We start from the raw sequence: 21,576 nt of genomic DNA, 5'->3' as shown, positions 1-21,576 counted from the left end.
AGCCAATTAAGGTCTGGAACCTTGGTAAAAGTTACCTGAGAACTCAAATGTATTGGGGTGCCCAAACTTTCGCATGGTGTTCCTTTTCTTTTTTCACTCTCCAATTGTACAAAACAAAAATAATACACAAATCTTGCAGAAAACGCTGAAAATAAATGTCTCATCTTTACTTTTATGCCTTTTGGTGATCAGTTCATCTTCTGCTCACTTAACTATTCACAGTAACAGACATTTTCGTAAGGGTGCCCAAACTTTTGTATGCCACTGTACCCTCTAGGGCTCATTATTGGACCTCGAGGTAACTATGTGTCCCTTTTTAGGGCCAAAAAGGGACATATATGTTCCCAATCAGTATATAAAGGGTACAAATAAATACCTTAGAGGGTCCTGACCCAGTGACAAGCTGTTGTATGCCTAAAGGTACACTAATGTACTTTATTTTCTGAGAGTGTACCTTCATAAACTCTGCATTATAAAACCTTTTTCAAAACAATTCAAGGCATTTTAACAAGTTATTTGTAACTATTCAAGATTTTTTACAGAGCCATTACCACAAAGCCTTCCATTACCACTGCCTTCATTTAAGATCAGGTTGTGGTTATAAATCAAGCCTTCCACTGAGAAATGAAGCTTTTAATACCTATTTGCAAAAATCTGAGAAGACAGACCCACTGTGTATAACCATATCAACTCTCCATGGGTGCTATTAATTGAAAGTGCAATAGTTGATTGAATTTTGTATTCCTTTCTTGTAGGGGAGACTTGGGACGGGATAGTTTATACTCCCATAAATTAATTTCAATCAATCAGGTTTTAGATTACATCAGAAGTTAATGTTGCCCTTTAGAGTAACCTACTTCCTTTAGAGCCACGAAGCTGGACACTGCAGTAAGGTTTGTGCAGTTAAATTATATGGACACACACACAAAAAAAAACAAGTTAATAAAATAATTTTAATTCTGAACCAGTTCACCATTTTGACAACACATGTTTAGTCAGTGGGAAAACACATCGGAGTGACATATCGGGAATTATTATACATACAGGACACTTTTTTCATGGAATAAAAACACGTGTTCTATTCCCTTCTAGCGGGTTTCATTCATTTGGTTTGATAGCATGCAATATTGTTAGCATATCGCTTATCCTACGTGTATTACGTCACTCTACCCAATGGAGAACCAGCGTTGAATATGGTTTACAATATCACATGGATGGTTGTCAAGACAACATGACGTCAGAGATGTAAAACTTCAGCGCTGTGACAATTTGTAAACAAACATGGCCGCCAGGTTTGCTTTGTTAAATACGCAAGATTTTGAGAGAATTTTGAAAGAGAAAGACATGTTGAACACCTAAAAGGAATGTGTATGGATAATAATAATAATAATAATATTGGCTGGATTTTTTTCGTGTTAGATATATATCTAAAATATATATCTACTCATCTTCGACTGGTTCAATATCATGCTAGCTGAATGGAATATATCTGATATACCATGAAACAAAGCCAGCCAATATTATTTAAATATGTCACTCAGATCCGTGATATATTTCGTCTGAAAAATACGAGTTTTTCAACACGAGAAGATAAACTTCATATCTTCAATCCAACATGTGATTTTCTTTTTATTATATTGACACATTCACAAACAAAAAGTACCCAAATTTATCAAAACAATTCATGTCATGTCATGGTTTTGGTTCTCCATGTCCCAGATGGAGCTCGTATGAACAATATGAGTGGCGTATTTCCCAGTAAAACACTCAGGTCTGTATAATATAGATGTTTAGAAGTAGATATTCAGTATGAGTACCGGTTACCTTTCTGCTTGGGTGGGATCTTGATGATGTTGTAAGCCAGTGAGGCTCCTTTCCCCATGCAGTTTCCGATGTTGTACACCGTGCCGTCTCTCTCGATGTGAGGGTGGGCTGTTATTCCGTTTATATTGACATAGTTGCACATGTCCACCTTTCAATTCAGAATGAAAAAGAATGTCACCTGTGCCAGGTTATGCTCAGATTGTAAGCTCAAGTGTACTGTTCCTTTCGTATATCGAGGCAGAGCTGTTATAGTGTACGAGGGACATTAATGTCAATGTCAGTCTTAATATTATAAAATGAGCTTTATATTTAAATTGTTTTGGGGAATTAATTTAAGTGTACACACTGCACTCTCAGAAAAGAAAAAAAAACATTTTAGTATGCATATTTTACCTGGAAATGTGTGTATTTACTCAAACAGGGTTTTTTTTTCTTTTTTTAAAGGTTTGATTATGTACCTTAAAGTACGCTATATTTACATTTTCAACTGTACGAAATGTAAAAAAGGAAATTTACATGCTGTACTAATCACTAGCATACTAGTGCTATTAGTCTTTTATACTGTAGCTGCCAGGCAGATAAGTACTGTAGGTTCAATAAATTGTTGTCAATACAGCACATGCTCCTGCTAGCACAATACACCAGCTCACGAATAAACATAGAGAAATAAAGATGCAGGGTGGCATGGTGGTGTAGTGGTTAGCGCTGTCGCCTCACAGCAAGAAGGTCCGGGTTCGAGCCCCGTGGCCGGCGAGGGCCTTTCTGTGTGGAGTTTGCATGTTCTCCCTGTGTCCGTGTGGGTTTCCTCCGGGTGCTCCGGTTTCCCCCACAGTCCAAAGACATGCAGGTTAGGTTAACTGGTGACTCTAAATTGACCGTAGGTGTGAATGTGAGTGTGAATGGTTGTCTGTGTCTATTGCCGCTTTTCCACTACAAACGCGGCTGAGTCGGGCTGAGCCGTGCCGTGCTGAGTTGGGCTGAGTCGAGCTGAGCGGGGCTATTGGAGTTGCATTTCGACTACAACCGCGCTGAACCGTGCTGGCTGGAAGTGGGTGGACACATTGGGTGGAGTTAGCGAAAGTGGGTGGACGTCACGTGATGTCGTTAAGCGGCGCAAACAGTGACATCAGTGACCTTTTAAGCGGTAGTCTCACGACCCGGAAAGTAAACAATAAACATGGAGTCGTTAGTGTTGCTGGTCTTGGTGCTGTGGCTTGTTGTCACCGACAATGCCAACAGATACTGGCAAGAGCGTATAGATGAGGCGAGGCGCATAAGGCTCCAGAAATTCTCGTAATTCGTAATTCTTCTTCTTCCGGGTTTACGGTGTTTACAGATCCCAGCGTGCTCGCGGGGCGTGTGTGGGCATGTGAGGACACTCCTCCTCACCAATCAGTGCACAGGGGAGTGTCTGCTCACACCCCCAGCCTCACTCAGCTCGGTTTGGCTCGCTTCAGCCCCACTCCAAAACCGTGCGAGTTTTGGGGGCTAAGCAGGGCTGAAGCGAGCTGAGTCGTGCTGTTTTGAGATAGTCGAAACGTGAGCCGTGTCGGGCTGAAGTGAGCTGAAGTGAGCTGAAAAAGGGTAGTGGAAAAGGGCCATATGTGTCAGCCCTGTGATGACCTGGCGACTTGTCCAGGGTGTACCCCGCCTTTCACCCGTAGTCAGCTGGGATAGGCTCCAGCTTGCCTGCGACCCTGTAGAACAGGATAAAGCAGCTACAGATAATGAGATGAGATGAGATGAGATGAGATGAGATGAGATGAGATGAGATGAGATGAGAAATAAAGATGCTCGTCAGACTAAAATAATAGTTTAACTCATTATGCGAAGATACAATGCTGTCGCTCATAGCCGAAATGTTCTCCCATATCTTGGTGACATTTGCTCCCATGACTGTAACCAGTCTTGTCATATTCAAGTCCAGGACTTGGACTCGGGTCCAACTCGTGCCCTAATTTTAAAGACTCGTGATTTGACTTGATGGGGCGGCACGGTGGTGTAGTGGTTAGCATTGTCGCCTCACAGCAAGAAGGTCCTGCGTTCGAGCCCCGTGGCCGGCGAGGGCCTTTCTGTGCGGAGTTTGCATGTTCTCCCCGTGTCTGCATGGGTTTCCTCCGGGTGCTCCGGTTTCCCCCACAGTCCAAAGACATGCAGGTTAGGTTAACTGGTGACTCTAAATTGACCGTAGGTGTGAATGTGAGTGTGAATGGTTGTCTGTGTCTATGTGATAGCCCTGTGATGACCTGGTGACTTGTCCAGGGTGTACCCCGCCTCTCGCCCATAGTCAGCTGGGATAGGCTCCAGCTTGCCTGCGACCCTGTAGGGCAGGATAAGCGGCTACAGATAATGGATGGATGGATGGATTTGACTTGGACTTGAACACTGATGACTCGGACTCGTGCATTAACTGCATTCGAGCTCATAAATTGGAGATGAGGACTCTGATTTTTTCTTTTTTTTTGTAACATGCCATAATAATTTGACATAAGATATTTATATCTACGTTCATTTTTATACAAATTTCATGCAAGAGAATGCACATTCACCTGTTCAGGAACAAACTAACGTTAATGGCGCTAAAATGCCTGGAGAGACGCCCCAGGATTGTCCGCTTTGCTTATACAGACTTCTCGTGCAGTGGGAAAACATGCACTGCTACTGTATGTGTTCCATATGTAGAAGAACTATCGAGGAGACGACGGGGACAACCTTGAACTTCAATTGTCATTTGTCAAAACTCCACCCAGAGAAGGAAGTGACACGCTATGTTCATTGCTCTGTTGATAGTGGGCGGGGCTTGCTGAGCGATGAACTAGCTAGTGTTAACCCTCTCTCATGTTATTTGCCCTGTTGATAGTGGGCGGGGCTTGCTGAGCGATGAACAAGCTTTTTATCTGTAGCCTGTTAACTAAAATGGGACAGTCGAGCAGGAATGTTAGTCCAACACAGTAGCAGAGACGCTTTCACATAAAGGCAGCAACAGCCACCGTCAAATGGTGCGGTCGGAGTCTTGTTCTCGGACTCGACTTGAAATTTTCTTTCATGACTCGGACTTGAACACTAGGGACTCAAGGCTGGACTCAGACTTGAGGTTTAGTGACTGACTGTAACTAGCTTGCCGTATGTTATTCCATTAGATTAGCTACTGCTTTTGCCACTGAACTAGTATTGCATCATTCTTTTTTTTTAGAAAAGGGAGGAGTTAAAAATCTCATTGGAAAATCTGAGCTAAAACCAAACAAGAAATAGGCAAGTGTTATGATATCATAAAATATACCAGCCAATCAGAGTCAATATGCAAATGAATGCCAAGCAGCACTTATTTACCAGGGTTTGTAGGCGGGCCATGTGCATATTCATACAATCTGGATTTTTTTTTTATTTTTATGAGGGTAGTGTCAGTGTTTCTACCCCATTATCTGTTGTCTAATAATGTCTTGTTTTGTTTTTCAAACAGTTGAACTCACATCAAACAACTTATTACTGAATCTACAAAATCTCTTGTCGGGTTTTAAAATATTCTACAGGTGCATTTTTTCAGCGTTACCTTTTTTAGAGTCGCTAAAGTGTCCGGGTTTACTTTAGTGATGTAGTTTGTCTCTGTGACGGCATAGAAGTCTTCTCCGATGGGATAAACGTTCACTAGACAGTTATCTGTGACCTCAACGCCCTTGAAGTAAGAGAAAAACCTGAACAAAATAAACATTAGTGTGACCAACTGGCAGCACTGATGCAGCATACAAACATATCACACCCTATACACATTATACACAGCAGAGTTTTACAGATAGAGTTAAACAGAATAGCAGAATAAAACCTGGAGAAGATGTTCTTGCAGGGGTCCGGATAAGCACATGTTCCAAATTCAGTGATTACAACACGATTCTCTGTTATGGCACGGACGTATGCATCTGTTTTAATGAATCTGTGAGTGAAACAAAAAGTATTCTCTGTTCAGTAAAGCACTATAGCAGTATTGGAAATAATATCGTGTACCAAGGTTTCAATTCAGTCATCCATTATAATTTCTCACATTTGTCTTATACACCAATCAGCCATAACATCAAAAACAGATAGGTAAAGTGAATTACATTGATTATGTTGTTACAGTGGCACCTGTCAAGGGGTCAGATATACAGGTCATTCTAGAATTCGGGGTACATTTCGCGTCTCTGAGATAAATCTTGTTATTTTCCACAAAGAGATCTTTATTGAATCGGTTTGGAACAATAATGCAAATTATGACAAACTTTCACCAACAGCAATGCTTGATATCCATTTTAGACCCAATTTATCCAGAAAACATTAACTAAGTGACTCCTCCCCCAACATTACCGGCCGTCTTCGACTCCTGATTCATCCATTCAACTCGAATAAACATGACGTGATTCAGTCCAACAGTCTGTTTTTTGGGGCTTATTCTATTAACTGTTATACAACCCCGATTCCAAAAAAGTTGGGACAAAGTACAAATTGTAACGGAATGCAATAATTTACAAATCTCAAAAACTGATATTGTATTCACAATAGAACATAGACAACATATCAAATGTCGAAAGTGAGACATTTTGAAGTTTCATGCCAAATATTGGCTCATTTGAAATTTCATGACAGCAACACATCTCAAAAAAGTTGGGACAGGGGCAATAAGAGGCTGGAAAAGTTAAAGGTACAAAAAAGGAACCGCTGGAGGACCAAATTGCAACTCATTAGGTCAATTGGCAATAGGTCATTAACATGACTGGGTATAAAAAGAGCATCTTGGAAGGACAGCGGCTCTCAGAAGTAAAGATGGGAAGAGAATCAGCAATCCCCCTAATTCTGCGCTGACAAATAGTGGAGCAATATCAGAAAGGAGTTCGACAGTGTAAAATTGCAAAGAGTTTGAACATATCATCATCTACAGTGCATAATATCATCAAAAGATTCAGAGAACCTGGAAGAATCTCTGTGCGTAAGGGTCAAGGCCAGAAAACCATACTGGGTGCCCGTGATCTTCGGGCCCTTAGACGGCACTGCATCACATACAGGCATGCTTCTGGATTGGAAATCACAAAATGGGCTCAGGAATATTTCCAGAGAACATTATCTGTGAACACAGTTCACTGTGCCATCCACCGTTGCCAGCTAAAACTCTATAGTTCAAAGAAGAAGCCGTATCTAAACATGATCCAGAAGCGCAGACGTCTTCTCTGGGCCAAGGCTCATTTAAAATGGACTGTGGCAAAGTGGAAAACTGTTCTGTGGTCAGACGAATCAAAATGTGAAGTTCTTTATGGAAATCAGGGACGCCGTGTCATTCGGACTAAAGAGGAGAAGGACGACCCAAGTTGTTATCAGCGCTCAGTTCAGAAACCTGCATCTCTGATGGTATGGGGTTGTATTAGTGCGTGTGGCATGGGCAGCTTACACATCTGGAAAGACACCATCAATGCTGAAAGGTATATCCAGGTTCTAGAGCAACATATGCTCCCATCCAGACGACGTCTCTTTCAGGGAAGACCTTGCATTTTCCAACATGACAATGCCAAACCACATACTGCATCAATTACAGTATCATGGCTGCGTAGAAGAAGGGTCCGGGTACTGAACTGGCCAGCCTGCAGTCCAGATCTTTCACCCATAGAAAACATTTGGCGCATCATAAAACGGAAGATACGACAAAAAAGACCTAAGACAGTTGAGCAACTAGAATCCTACATTAGACAAGAATGGGTTAACATTCCTATCCCTAAACTTGAGCAACTTGTCTCCTCAGTCCCCAGACGTTTACAGACTGTTGTAAAGAGAAAAGGGGATGTCTCACAGTGGTAAACATGGCCTTGTCCCAACTTTTTTGAGATGTGTTGTTGTCATGAAATTTAAAATCACCTAATTTTTCTCTTTAAATGATACATTTTCTCAGTTTAAACATTTGATATGTCATCTATGTTCTATTCTGAATAAAATATGGAATTTTGAAACTTCCACATCATTGCATTCCGTTTTTATTTACAATTTGTACTTTGTCCCAACTTTTTTGGAATCGGGGTTGTAAAATCAATTGCATAGAAATTCAATTTTTTGTATTATGCGGAATTTCAGTGTTTTTTTTTTTTATCTGTCCCAATGTTCTTGTCAACTCTGTTAACTCTGTTATAAAACCGCATAAAATCCACAAAGACTTTTAATAACACGCATAACTCCTGCACTGAGCGATGTCACTTTCTCTGGCGGGAAACTTCAGAAAGGCAGTGAGGCGTGTTACATTTCTTCTCTCATTAATTTGAACAAAATGTTGAGGATTTTACACCAACAGTAGATTAATCATTCGTTAACTCTGTTATTGTGATATCGGAGTGAATCTCTCACTCATTAAAAAAAAACAATAATATGATTAGAATCCATAACATTCTGTTTTCATACATGCCGTGTGGTGGGTAGTTTGAGGTTAGCAATGTTGAATTAAGACACAAAATGGTGGAACATGTCAAGTCTGTTTTCATCAATTCTGTTAATGGATTGGCCAGTTCAACGGCAACAGAGTTGACGATGAATAACAGTCAATACTTGAAATGTACCTGCAATTATAGAATGGGCCATGTAAGGCAGCAAGAGAACAATCAGTTAATGAAGTTGATGTTGAAGTTGATGAACTGGTGACAGGGTCATGGGTGTCAAAGCTCACTGATTCACACAAGGCACGAAGGCTAGCCCATATGGTCCAATCCCACAGAAGAGCTACTGAAGTACAAACTGCTGAAAAAGTTAATGCAGCTTTCTGTTTTAACCAACATTAGCATGTGGCATTAAGACACCAAATGGTGGAAAATGTCAAGTCTGTTTTCATCAATTCTGTTAATGGATTGGCCAGTTCAATGACAACAGAGTTGATGATGACTAACAGAGTCGGCACTTGAAATGTACCCGCAATTATAGAACAGGCCGTGTAAGGCAGCAAGAGAACAGTCAGTTCTTGAAGTTGATGTGTTGGAAGCAGGAAAAATGGGCGAGTGTAAGGATCTGAGTGCCTTTGACAAGGGCCAAATTGTGATGGCGAGATGACTGGATCTGAGTATCTTCAAAACAGCACATCTTGTGGGGTGTTCCCGGTATGCAGTGGTTAGTATCTACCAAAAGTGGTTCAAGGATCTGAAGGACAACTGGTGAACTGGTGACAGGGTCATGGGTGTCAAGGCTCATTGATTCACATGGGGCATGAAGGCTAGCCCATATGGTCCAGTCCCACAGAAGAGCTACTGTAGCACAAACTGCTGAAAAAGTTAATGCTGACACCTGTCTGTTTTAGCCAACATTAACTTTTTCAGCAGTTTGCATTCAGACCCAGTAATCTCACCATCACAATTTGGCCCTTGTCAAAGTTGCTCAGATCCTTACACTTGCCCATTTTTCCTGCTTCCAACACATCTACTTCAAAAACTGACTGTTCTCTTGCTGCCTAATTTATCCCACCCCTTGACAGGTGCCATTGTAATGAGATAATCAATGATATTCACTTCTTCACCTGTCAGTGTTTTTAATTTTATGGTGTATAAATGTATATATGCATAGTTCTACATATTATGGTCAATATGTAAGGAATAAAACACATCGGGTCATGCTGTTCTAGGAAAATAATCAGCAGCAGGGTGATGTGGAGTTACTATCATCACCCCAAAGCTAATTAAGTGATTAATTGGACAAACCACAGCAATTTGTCAACTATTACATTTTTTTCATTATTAATTATTGACACATCATTGTTTTTTTTTTCTTCATTTATAGTTATCTATTTATATATAATGTTGTGGATCATCCACAAATCAAGTTCCTGTTATCACTTACCAAGAGTCCTTATAATTCACAATATTTTGTGTCTGATTATAATTCAAATTCCCAATGCTTTTTCCTCATCAGGAATATTGTTATGAATTTCTCCATTGCAATACAGTATAATTCCTTATTTGTTATTTCAGCATGTTAACGTCTTCATTATTATGCCAAAGTAATATAAACCATAAAAACTAAAAAGGTGTATATGAATGAGTCTTTTGAGTTTTCCTGGTAAAGTGAGTGTTAAGATAAACAGATGTTTCAAAAATGTTTGTCACTAAACATCTGTAGACAGATGTTTGGAAGTAAATCCTTCTGTAGAAGATTGTAAACCTACTTGCGTAAATAAGTGACCTGACCATTGCTGAAATCAAACTTGTGCATCATGGCTTGGCCATCGAACAGATGATAGAAGGGCTCAGATCCAACTTCAAACAGGCCTGGACCCAGACGGAGCAGACTTCCTCTTATAAATGACGGGATTCGACCTAAAAAGTGTCATATTATACTGAGTAATAAGCTGATAGAGCACTTTAGACCTCATGAAACAGAAAGTTTGTGAACCCTTTAGAATTTTCTGTATTTCTGCATAAATATGACCGAAAACATCATCAGATTTTCACACAAGTCCTGAAAGTAGATAAAGAGAACCCAGTTAAACAAATGAGACAAAAATATTATACTTGGTCATTTATTTATTGAGGAAAATGATCCAATATTACATATCTGTGAGTGGCAAAAGTATGTTAACCTCTAGGATTAGCAGTTAATTTGAAGGTGAAATTAGAGTCAGGTGTTTTCAATCAATGGGATGACAATCAGGTGTGAGTGGGCACCCTGTTTTATTTAAAGAACAGGGATCTATCAAAGTCTGATCTTCACAACACATGTTTGTGGAAGTGTATCATGGCACGAACAAAGGAGATTTCTGAGGACCTCAGAAAAAGTGCTGTTGATGCTCATCAGGCTGGAAAAGGTTGCAAAAGCATCTCTAAAGAGTTTGGACTCCACCAATCCACAGTCAGACAGATTGTGTACAAATGGAGGAAATTCAAGACCATTGTTACCCTTCCCAGGAGTGGGCGACCAACAAAGATCACTCCAAGAGCAAGGCGTGTAATAGTCGGCGAGGTCACAAAGGACCCCAGGGTAACTTCTAAGCAACTGAAGGCCTCTTTCACATTGGCTAATGTTCATGAGTCCACCATCAGGAGAACACTGAACAACAATGGTGTGCATGGCAGGGTTGCAAGGAGAAAGCCACTGCTCTCCAAAAAGAACATTGCTGCTCGTTTGCTGCAGTTTGCTCAAGATCACGTGGACAAGCCAGAAGGCTATTGGAAAAATGTTTTGTGGACAGATGAGACCAAAATAGAACTTTTTGGTTTAAATGAGAAGCGTTATGTTTGGAGAAAGGAAAACACTGCATTCCAGCATAAGAACCTTAACCCATCTGTGAAACATGGTGGTGGTAGTATCATGGTTTGGGGCTGTTTTGCTGCATCTGGGCCAGGATGACTTGCCATCATTGATGGAACAATGAATTCTGAATTATACCAGTGAATTCTAAAGGAAAATGTCAGGACATCTGTCCATGAACTGAATCTCAAGAGAAGGTGGGTCATGCAGCAAGACAACGACCCTAAGCACACAAGTCGTTCTACCAAAGAATGGTTAAAGAAGAATAAAGTTAATGTTTTGGAATGGCCAAGTCAAAGTCCTGACCTTAATCCAATCGAAATGTTGTGGAAGGACCTGAAGCGAGCAGTTCATGTGAGGAAACCCACCAACATCCCAGAGTTGAAGCTGTTCTATACAGAAGAATGGGCTAAAATTCCTCCAAGCTGATGTGCAGGACTGATCAACAGTTACTGGAAACGTTTAGTTGCAGTTATTGCTGCACAAGGGGGTCACACCAGATACTGAAAGCAAAGGTTCACATACTTTTGCTACTCACAGATATGTAATATTGGATCATTTTCCTCAATAAATAAAGACCAAGTATAATATTTTTGTCTCATTTGTTTAACTGGGTTCTCTTTATGTACTTTCAGGACTTGTGTGAAAATCTGATAATGTTTTAGGTCATATTTATGCAGAAATGTAGAAAATTCTAAAGGGTTTACAAACTTTCAAGCACCACTGTAGCATTGATCATGGTGAAGCATTGATCATACACCACTGTAGCATTGATCATCTCTGAATCTTGACTTGGCAGAGGACTCCAGAGAATCATAACATTTTGAGAAAGTTAGAGATGCATCACAGTTATTGTTCACACGAGATGGCATTTTGGATTTGGAGATCATCCAACATGGTGACGGATGTATACATCACACTATTTTGTCACATAGTTGCACACAAAGAATACCACTTACTGTATCCATCAGAGTCACAGGGAAACTGGATCCAATCCCTGCTGACTTTGGGTGAGAGGTGGGGTTCACCCTAGACAGGCCACCAAACTATCTCAGGGTTAACACAGAGCTGAACAACCATTCATGCTCACATTCACACCTATGGGTAATTTAGAATAGCCAGTTGACCAAATCTACATGTTTTTGGACTGCAGGAGGAAACCAGAGACCTGGAGGCAACCTGCATAGGCTTGATGAGAACATGTAAACTCCACACAGAAAGGCTCCAATTGGCCATGAGGTTCAAACCAAGAATCTTCTTAAGGTCAGGTGACGTGCTAACCATTGCACCACCCCCATCACAATAGTCATAAAAGTTAAATTCATTCATCTCATTATCTCTAGCCGCTTTATCCTGTTCTACAGGGTCGCAGGCAAGCTGGAGCCTATCCCAGCTGACTACGGGCGAAAGGCAGGGTACACCCTGGACAAGTCGCCAGGTCATCACAGGGCTGACACATAGACACAGACAACCATTCACACTCACATTCACACCTACGGTCAATTTAGAGTCACCAGTTAACCTAACCTGCATGTCTTTGGACTGTGGGGGAAACCGGAGCACCCGGAGGAAACCCACGCGGACACGGGGAGAACATGCAAACTCCACACAGAAAGGCCCTCGCCGGCCACGGGGCTCAAACCCGGACCTTCTTGCTGTGAGGCGACAGCGCTAACCACTATACCACTGTGCCGCTAAAAGTTAAATTAATGCTGTAATTTAATTAAATTATTTGTTGTTTTAACTTAAAAAAATGAGTAACCTGGTTGCCTTAAAATGTTAAGTTCACTCATCATGGGTGAGTTACTACAATGCAACTTGATGACCTCATTGTGCTGACTTACTATATGAGTTTCAATTAACTCAATTTTTTTTTATAGTGAAAAATAACATCGAAAGAAAAGCCAAGATTATTGAAATTAATGAAAGAGTCTCACTCATCAACTTCCTGGAGCAAAACATGGCCTCACATTTTTGCTTTAAGTCCTGGTTAAAGAGATGGTTTGTAATGTTTACAGCCAAGACGAACAATTTCCCAACATCATGGGTTGCCAATTAAGAAGACGAGGCTGTTTAATAGTTCGAAGACCATTGATTTTTTTTTTGTGAAGGATCTTTGTATGCTCTCAACCTTGATGATATCACATTGAAGATGTGGCGACCACAATGGACAGCAATACTCCACGATGGATCTTACATATGACTTGTATAAGAGCATCATTGTGTCCTTGTCCTGACATGAGAAGGTTCTCAAGACTCAACTGGCTTTTTTTTTTTTTTGCTGGCTTCAGCTGCCATGATATTGATATGGGCTCTCCAGCTGAGATTTTGGTCGACGTAGACTTCAAGATCTTTAACACACTCTTCACCTGACAGTACCTCTCCAGATGGTAAAGTGGGGCCAAATAATAATAATTAAAAAAAAATCCTGAAATATTGTGATTGACGGCGGCACGGTGGTGTAGTGGTTAGCGCTGTTGCCTCACAGCAAGAAGGTCCGGGTTCGAGCCCCGTGGCCGGCGAGGGCCTTTCTGTGCGGAGTTTGCATGTTCTCCCCGTGTCCGCGTGGGTTTCCTCCGGGTGCTCCGGTTTCCCCCAAAGACATGCAGGTTAGGTTAACTGGTGACTCTAAATTGACCGTAGGTGTGAATGTGAGTGTGAATGGTTGTCTGTGTCTGTGTGTCAGCCCTGTGATGACCTGGCGACTTGTCCAGGGTGTACCCCGCCTTTCGCCCGTAGTCAGCTGGGATAGGCTCCAGCTTGCCTGCGACCCTGTAGAAGGATAAAGCGGCTAGAGATAATGAGATGAGATTGTGATTGACATTTTTCGATGGTATCTTTGAATGATATTATTATTACAGATATAGAAATGCTTTTAAAATCACTAACTGCATACATGAAACACAAAACTGCATATAATAATAATAATAATAATAATAATAATAATAAAAAGGCATATATAGAAAGTAAAAGCTGAACATACCAGTGACTGTCGCTGGAAGCGGTTCACTGAGCTCCTCCACAGTCTCAAAGATCTTCTTATAGTCTCCAGCAGGATGTTCAAAGCTAAAAGGTGAAGCATTTAACATATCAATTTTTATTTTACCAACCCCGCACTACTTTCTGCTTATTATTAGCTTTGAAGATTTGCTCAAATTATAGATCGCAATGAACTGAACTTTGTTAAATGGTAAATGAGCCGATGTCCAAGTCAGGATGTTTAAAAAAAATGAAATAACATCTAATAACATGTAGCCTACATGTCATAACTAATTATTCAGTAACAAGACACTGAGTCATGTGAATTAAATATCTGGAAAACTTCCTTTTAGATTTCGTATTGATTATAAAATACTACTATTGACCTTTAAAGCACTGAATGGTCTCCCACCACAGTACCGGAGCGAACTTCTGGTTCTTTATGACCCGCCATGCCTACTTAGATCAAAAGGTGCAGGCTATTTGCTGGTACCTCATATAGTGAAGGCTACATCAGGGGGCAGAGGCTTTTCTTACAAAGCCCCATTAATAATTTTATTAGGTAAAGGAGTAGATCTGGAGGGTCCTCAAACATACAGTGGCATGCAAACGTTTGGGCACCCTTGCTGAAAATGTCTGTTACTGTGAATAGTTAAGTGAGCAGAAGATGAACTGATCACCAAAAGGCATAAAGGTAAAGACAAGACATTTCTTTTAAGCATTTTCTGCAAGATTTGTGTATTATTTTTGTTTTGTACAATTGGAGAGTGAAAAAAGAAAAGGAACACCATGCGAAAGTTTGGGCACCCCAATACATTTGAGTTCTCAGGTAACTTTTACCAAGGTTCCAGACCTTAATTAGCTTATTGAGCTGTGGCTTGTTCAAATTCTTCATTAGGAAAGGTCAGATGATGCAGATTTCAAAGCTGTATAAATTCTCTGACTCCTCAAACTTCTCCCTAAAATCAACAGCCATGGGCTCCTCTAAGCAACTCCCTTGCATTCTGAATAATAAAATAATTGATGCTCACAAAGCAGGAGAAGGCTACAAGAACGTAGCAAAGTGTTTTCAGGTAGCTGTTTCCTCAGATTGTAATGTTATTAAGAAATGGCAGTTAACAGAAACTGTGGAGATCAAGGTGAGGTCTGGAAGATGAAGAAAACTTTCTGAAAGAACTGCTCGTTGGATTGCTAGAAAGGCAAATAAAAACCCCTGTTTGACTGCAAAAGACCTTCAGAAAGATTTAGCAGACCCTGGAGTGGTGGTGCACTGCTCTACTATGCAGCGACACCTGAACAAATATGACCTTCATGGAAGAGTCATCAGAAGAAAACCGTTCCTGCGTCCTAGCCACAAAATTCAGCGTCTGAAGTTTGCAAATGAACATCTAAATAAGCCTGATGCATTTTGGAAACAAGTCCTGTGGACTGATGAAATCAAAATAGAACTTTTTGGCCACAATGTGCAAAGGTATGTTTGGAAACAAAAGGGTGCCAAATTCCAGGAAAAGAACACCTCTCCAACTCTGAAGCATGGGTGTGGATTGATCATACTTTGGGGTTGTGTTACAGCCAGTGGCACAGGGCACATTTCATTGGTCGAGGGAAGCATGGATTCGAATAAATACCAGCAAATTCTGGAAGCAAACATCACACCATCTGTAAAAAAGTTTAAGTTAAAAAGAGGATGGGTCCTACAATAAGACGATGATCCAAAACACACCTCAAAATCTACAGTGGAATACCTCAAGAGGCACAAGCTGAAGGTTTTGCCCTGGCCCTCACAGTCCCCTGACCTAAACATCATTGAAAATCTGTGGATAGATCTCAAAAGAGCAGTGCATGCAAGACAGCTCAAGAAACTTGTAGAACTGGAAGCCTTTTGCAAGGACGAATGTGTGAAAATCCCCCAGGTAAGAACTGAAAGATTGTTAGCTGGCTACAAAAAGTGTTTACAAGCTGTGATACTTGCCAAAGGGGGTGTTACTAGGTACTAACCATGCAGGGTGCCCAAACTTTTGTTTCAGGCCTTTTTCCTTTTTTTTCATTTTGAAAATGTAAAAGATGAAAATTAAAAAAAATTGTTTTTGCTTAAAATATAAAGGGAATGAGTCATCTTTAACTTTATGCCTTTTGGAGATCATTTCATCTTCAACTTGCTTAACTGTTCACAGTAACAGCAATTTTGACTAGGGGTGCCCAAACTTTTGCATACCACTGTAGATTGTTCTGGTAAACTGGAATGTATGGATGCTGTCGGCCCCTGCACATGTTCACTCACGTTTGCTGATGGTGTAGTGGCTGGTGCTTTATGTCCCAGGGCTCTCTCGTGTCTGTGTTACCTTCTGGCTCTCCCTTTTATTTATGCTTATAGTTAGTCTTGCCGGAGTCCCTGCTTGCACTCAGCTCAAAATGTATCCTGTTCTTAACCATTAGGTGACACTGGGCATACCTAACAACCTGTGTCTCCCCCGTCTCTCCCTCTGTCTGTCTCTCTCTGTTGAATTACATGTTGATCCTGAGACACCAGTGATGCTGACCTCTTCTACTCCTTGGACCTGCCTGATCCATCCTCATGCCCTGTTTTTGGCTGTCATTCCTGTGGAGGACAACCTCATATGGACAGCCGAAAGATACACTTAGAAGACGGCTCTGGACACTTACAGTTTTGCTGTGATGCCTGAGGACTACAATTGCCATGATAACTTTAGGACTGCAATTGTCATGTACAGTTTTGCATTCAAGTCTCCATCAACGAACAGTTGACAATGTCAACAAAACAGACTTCATGCTAAAAACTATAATGAATTTCCTGGTTACACAGTTATACTTTGTGACTCTACAGGCTGCATTTACAGAAGTGAGTTATTTATAATCATGCTATCTGTTATCACCCAGATAAGGATGGGTTCCCTTTTGAGTCTGGTTCCTCTCAAGGTTTCTTCCTCATGTCATCTGAGAAAGTTTTTCCTTGTCACCATCACCACAGGCTTGCTCATTGGGGATAAATTAGGGAGAAAATTAGCTGATGTTTAAAGTCTTTAATTTTCTGTAAAGCTGCTTTGTGACAATGTCTATTGTTAAAAGCGCTATACAAATGAACCTGACTTGACTTGATTTCAGCATGATCTGTTTGCACTTCATTTCAACATCTGAGCTGTTTGTTCAAGTGATTTGACCCCATGTGGTGGCTGAATATATTTACACTACCGTTCAAAAGTTTGGGGTCACCCAAACAATTTTGTTTTTTCCATGAAAAGTCACACTTTTATTTACCACCATAAGTTGTAAAATGAATAGAAAATATAGTCAAGACATTTTTCTGGCCATTTTGAGCATTTAATCGACCCCACAAATGTGATGCTCCAGAAACTCAATCTGCTCAAAGGAAGGTCAGTTTTATAGCTTCTCTAAAGAGCTAAACTGTTTTCAGCTGTGCTAACATGATTGTACAAGGGTTTTCTAATCATCCATTAGCCTTCTGAGGCAATGAGCAAACACATTGTACCATTAGAACACTGGAGTGAGAGTTGCTGGAAATGGGCCTCTATACACCTATGGAGATATTGCACCAAAAACCACACATTTGCAGCTAGAATAGTCATTTACCACATTAGCAATGTATAGAGTGGATTTCTGATTAGTTTAAAGTGATCTTCATTGAAAAGAACAGTGCTTTTCTTTCAAAAATAAGGACATTTCAAAGTGACCCCAAACTTTTGAACGGTAGTGTATATATTAAATGCATTCATTCATCTAGATTATCCACTTTCTCCTGGTCTAGGTCAGAGCTTATCCCAGGAACACTGAGCACAAGGCGAAAGAATTCACTGTGGATGGGACACCAGTCCATTTCAGAGCACAGTGCAGGCACACATTCACACCTAAGGGTGATTTATCTTTACCAATCTACCAATGGCATGTTTTTGAGAGGTGGAAGGAAACCGGAGAACCCGGAGGAAACCAACACAGACACAAGAAGAACAAAGGAGACTCCATACATACAGTAACCAAAGCGGAGGATCAAACTGGAGCTACACTCCTGGCAACACTACAACACCATGCTGGCCATATTTTGGATTAAATAATGTAAAATATATTTAGGATATTTGAGTACATTTATTGAGGAAGTGTAAGACCTACACTGACCGGTTACTTTAATAAGAACTTGTTCTTGATTCTAAGATTCCTGTTCTTGGCTGTAAGAGTGGAACCCAATGTGTTCTTCTGCTGTTGCATGCTGAGATGCTTTTCTGCTCACCACGGTTGTAAAGAATTGCTGTGAGTTACTATATCCTTCCTGGCAAAAAAGCTCGACCCAATCTGGCCATTTTCCTCTGACCTCTCTTATCAACAAGGCGTTTTCTTTCCACCGACAGAACTGTCACTCACTCAACTCAATGTTTCTTTGTTTTTCACACCATTCTGTGTAAACTCTAGAGACTGTTGTGTGTGAAAACCCCAGGAGATCAGCAGTTTCTGAAATACTCAAACCAGTCCATCTGGCTCAAGAGCAATTCCAGCGTTATGGACGTGACACTTGAACTCAAAATGGCAACAAATGACCCAGTGCATGTTTTATTGTCTCCCAGTATTTAAACAGGTGTTGCATATTTTAAGGCTGTACCATACTGGAGAAGTGATAGAACAAGAACAATTCCCATAGTACATCTAGGGCATGCCAGAAAATGCCAATAAAAGATGCGTTATGGATGTGACAGAAAAAGTATCACTTTTCTTGGGTGACTGTACATTTTTATCAAACTCTGTGAAATTGTAAACCTAATGTCGAAATGGAGATATCCATTTGATAGAGAGGTCCAAGGTGAATATTAAAAAATCTTTGTTTAAAATATTTTGTATTTCATGCAGAGTTTCGGAAGGAAAAGTCAGCGTTATGGATGTGACGAAATTCCGTTATGGATGTGACACGTCTGAAATAGACATGGCATATGTTTAGAAAATCAGCAATTTAACCACCATAACCCTTTGAAAAACTCTCTAAATATCAGCTAAAACTATCAAAGTTCTTAAATAATATTTAGGATGGCTATTGTTTTGTTGTTTTGTGGATTTTAGCATACATTTCTGTGGCTTGTGGCAATAATATAGAATTGTACATGATCAAAGTTGATTTTAGCTTGGGTTTTACATTATAAGAAAGAAAGACTGACAGTGACATATTAGGTTGGTTACAAATTGGTTCAACTTATTCACATCTGTAAAATACAGGCCTAGGTGACATCTCTGGGAGTGGTTTTGATGTATTACATGTTGCTTTATTTTTGCATGGTGAGGTTGACATTTACATGGAATTGCCCTCAAACCAACACCCATGCCACAGTGAAAGAAAGTCACACTTTGAGATCACAATTTTTCCCATTCTGAAGAAGAAGAAGAAGAAGCCTTTATTTGTCACATGCACACTCAAGCACCGTGAAATTCATCCTCTGCATTTAACCTATGTGAAGCAGTGAACACACACACACACACACACACACACACACACACACACACACACACACACACACACACACACAGCAGTGGGCAGCCATACTACAGCACCCGGGGAGCAGTTAGGGGTTAGGTACCTTGCTCAAGGGCACTTCAGCCCAAGGCTGCCCCATGTTAACCTAACTGCATGTCTTTGGACTGTGGGAGAAACCAGAGCACCCGGAGGAAACCCACGCGGACACGGGAGAACATGCAAACTCCACACAGAAAGGCCCTTGTCGGCCACTGGGCTCGAACGCAGAACCTTCTTGCTGTGAGACAAGTGTTAACCACTACAGCACTGTGCTGCCAATGTTTGAAGTGAACATTACCCAAAATGAACATTACCCGAAGCTCTTGATTTGTATCTGCATGATTTTATGCATTGTGCTGCTGTCAAGGGATTGGTTGAGTAGATAACTGTATCAAACAGGAGGTGTATGTATGGGTGTCCCTTATAAAGTGGCCAGTAGACTAGCCAATCGAGGAAACTTGGAAATTTGGCAAGCAGAAAAGAATATCAGATTAGTCTTCAGGTAATATTTCAAAGAAAACTAAAATTAATGACAACAATCCTATCAGTAAAATACAGTGATAAAGTGTTTAACTTGGCTTTATTGTGTTGCTTTAACCTGTTCAATAACATGAATGAATTTATTTTATGATTGTAAGCTTGGCGGCACGGTGGTGTAGTGGTTAGCGCTGTCGGCTCACAGCAAGAAGGTCCGGGTTCGAGCCCCGTGGCCGGCGAGGGCCTTTCTGTGCGGAGTTTGCATGTTCTCCCCGTGTCTGCATGGGTTTCCTCCGGGTGCTCCGGTTTCCCCCACAGTCCAAAGACATGCAGGTTAGGTTAACTGGTGACTCTAAATTGACCGTAGGTGTGAATGTGAGTGTGAATGGTTGTCTGTGTCTTTGTGTCAGCCCTGTGATGACCTGGTGACTTGTCCAGGGTGTACCCCGCCTTTCGCCCGTAGTCAGCTGGGGTAGGCTCCAGCTTGCCTACGACCCTGTAGAACAGGATAAAGCGGCTAGAGATAATGAGATGAGATGAGATTGTAAGCTTACACACACGCAAGCCATCGAGCCCCGATTCTTGATGGGGATGGTCAGAGTTCACTGGTGTTTAAAGATGTACTGTATTCATCAATGCTGGGATCAGTTATCAAGATAAAATGAAAACGAGTCTTCTTAACGAAGCACAACCACAGCAGCACAACAACACTAACATGGAGACGCTTATTGCATTTCTAAATGTGCAACATGGTGTGCGTAAGAAAATAATACCGTATTTCAAGCTTTCTATTATAAAAGTCCTTCGAGAGCCAAAAGAGTCAACTCAGGAGCAGGGGCATTGCTAGGATTTTTCAAACAGGGGGTCACACACTGACTGGTAGCCTGAGTACATACCCGCAGGTTTGTAAATGAAAAAATACATTGAATACAGGCGGCACGGTGGTGTAGTGGTTAGCGCTGTCGCCTCACAGCAAGAAGGTCCTGGGTTCGAACCCCGGGTCCGGCGAGGGCCTTTCTGTGTGGAGTTTGCATGTTCTCCCCGTGTCCGCGTGGGTTTCCTCCGGGTGCTCCGGTTTCCCCCACAGTCCAAAGACATGCAGGTTAGGTTAACTGGTGACTCTAAATTGACCGTAGGTGTGAATGTGAGTGTGAATGGTTGTCTGTGTCTATGTGTCAGCCCTGTGATGACCTGGCGACTTGTCCAGGGTGTACCCCGCCTTTCGCCCGTAGTCAGCTGGGATAGGCTCCAGCTTGCCTGCGACCCTGTAGAAGGATAAAGCGGCTAGAGATAATGAGATGAGATGAGACATTGAATACATTTGAGAAAATAACGCGGTCTTTGCATCATTCTTTCAACTCATGTTGCGAGCTGTTGAGATGTCGGACAATGATTAGGCCAAATCAGCTTTATCCGGCAGTGTATGGATAGCGGCTCGACATCTTACCCTAGTCAACCGATGCAGCTTGACCATGCTTTCTAGTGCGATCGTGTTGGCTTGTGTAGAATTGGGTTTTCGCGCCCAAACCACAGGA

The 21,576-nt window shown here is 41.2% G+C and overlaps 1 protein-coding gene across 1 annotated transcript in view; it reads right to left on the bottom strand.

The window, feature by feature from the left end:
* The window catches only part of rpe65a (retinoid isomerohydrolase RPE65 a), a 46,202-nt gene that overhangs the window by 24,246 nt on the left and 380 nt on the right, over positions 1-21,576 (bottom strand). The window contains exons 2-6 of the mRNA XM_060925721.1: positions 14,042-14,124; positions 9,977-10,127; positions 5,645-5,752; positions 5,375-5,516; positions 1,825-1,972 (exon numbers count right to left, since the gene is read on the bottom strand). Coding sequence (XP_060781704.1) covers positions 1,825-1,972; positions 5,375-5,516; positions 5,645-5,752; positions 9,977-10,127; positions 14,042-14,124 — 632 coding nt within the window. The remainder of the gene's footprint in view (positions 1-1,824; positions 1,973-5,374; positions 5,517-5,644; positions 5,753-9,976; positions 10,128-14,041; positions 14,125-21,576) is intronic.

The sequence above is a fragment of the Neoarius graeffei genome, chromosome 1 (assembly GCF_027579695.1).
Source record: "Neoarius graeffei isolate fNeoGra1 chromosome 1, fNeoGra1.pri, whole genome shotgun sequence".
Lineage (NCBI taxonomy): Eukaryota > Metazoa > Chordata > Actinopteri > Siluriformes > Ariidae > Neoarius > Neoarius graeffei.
This window is presented reverse-complemented; position numbering and strand designations above follow the sequence as displayed.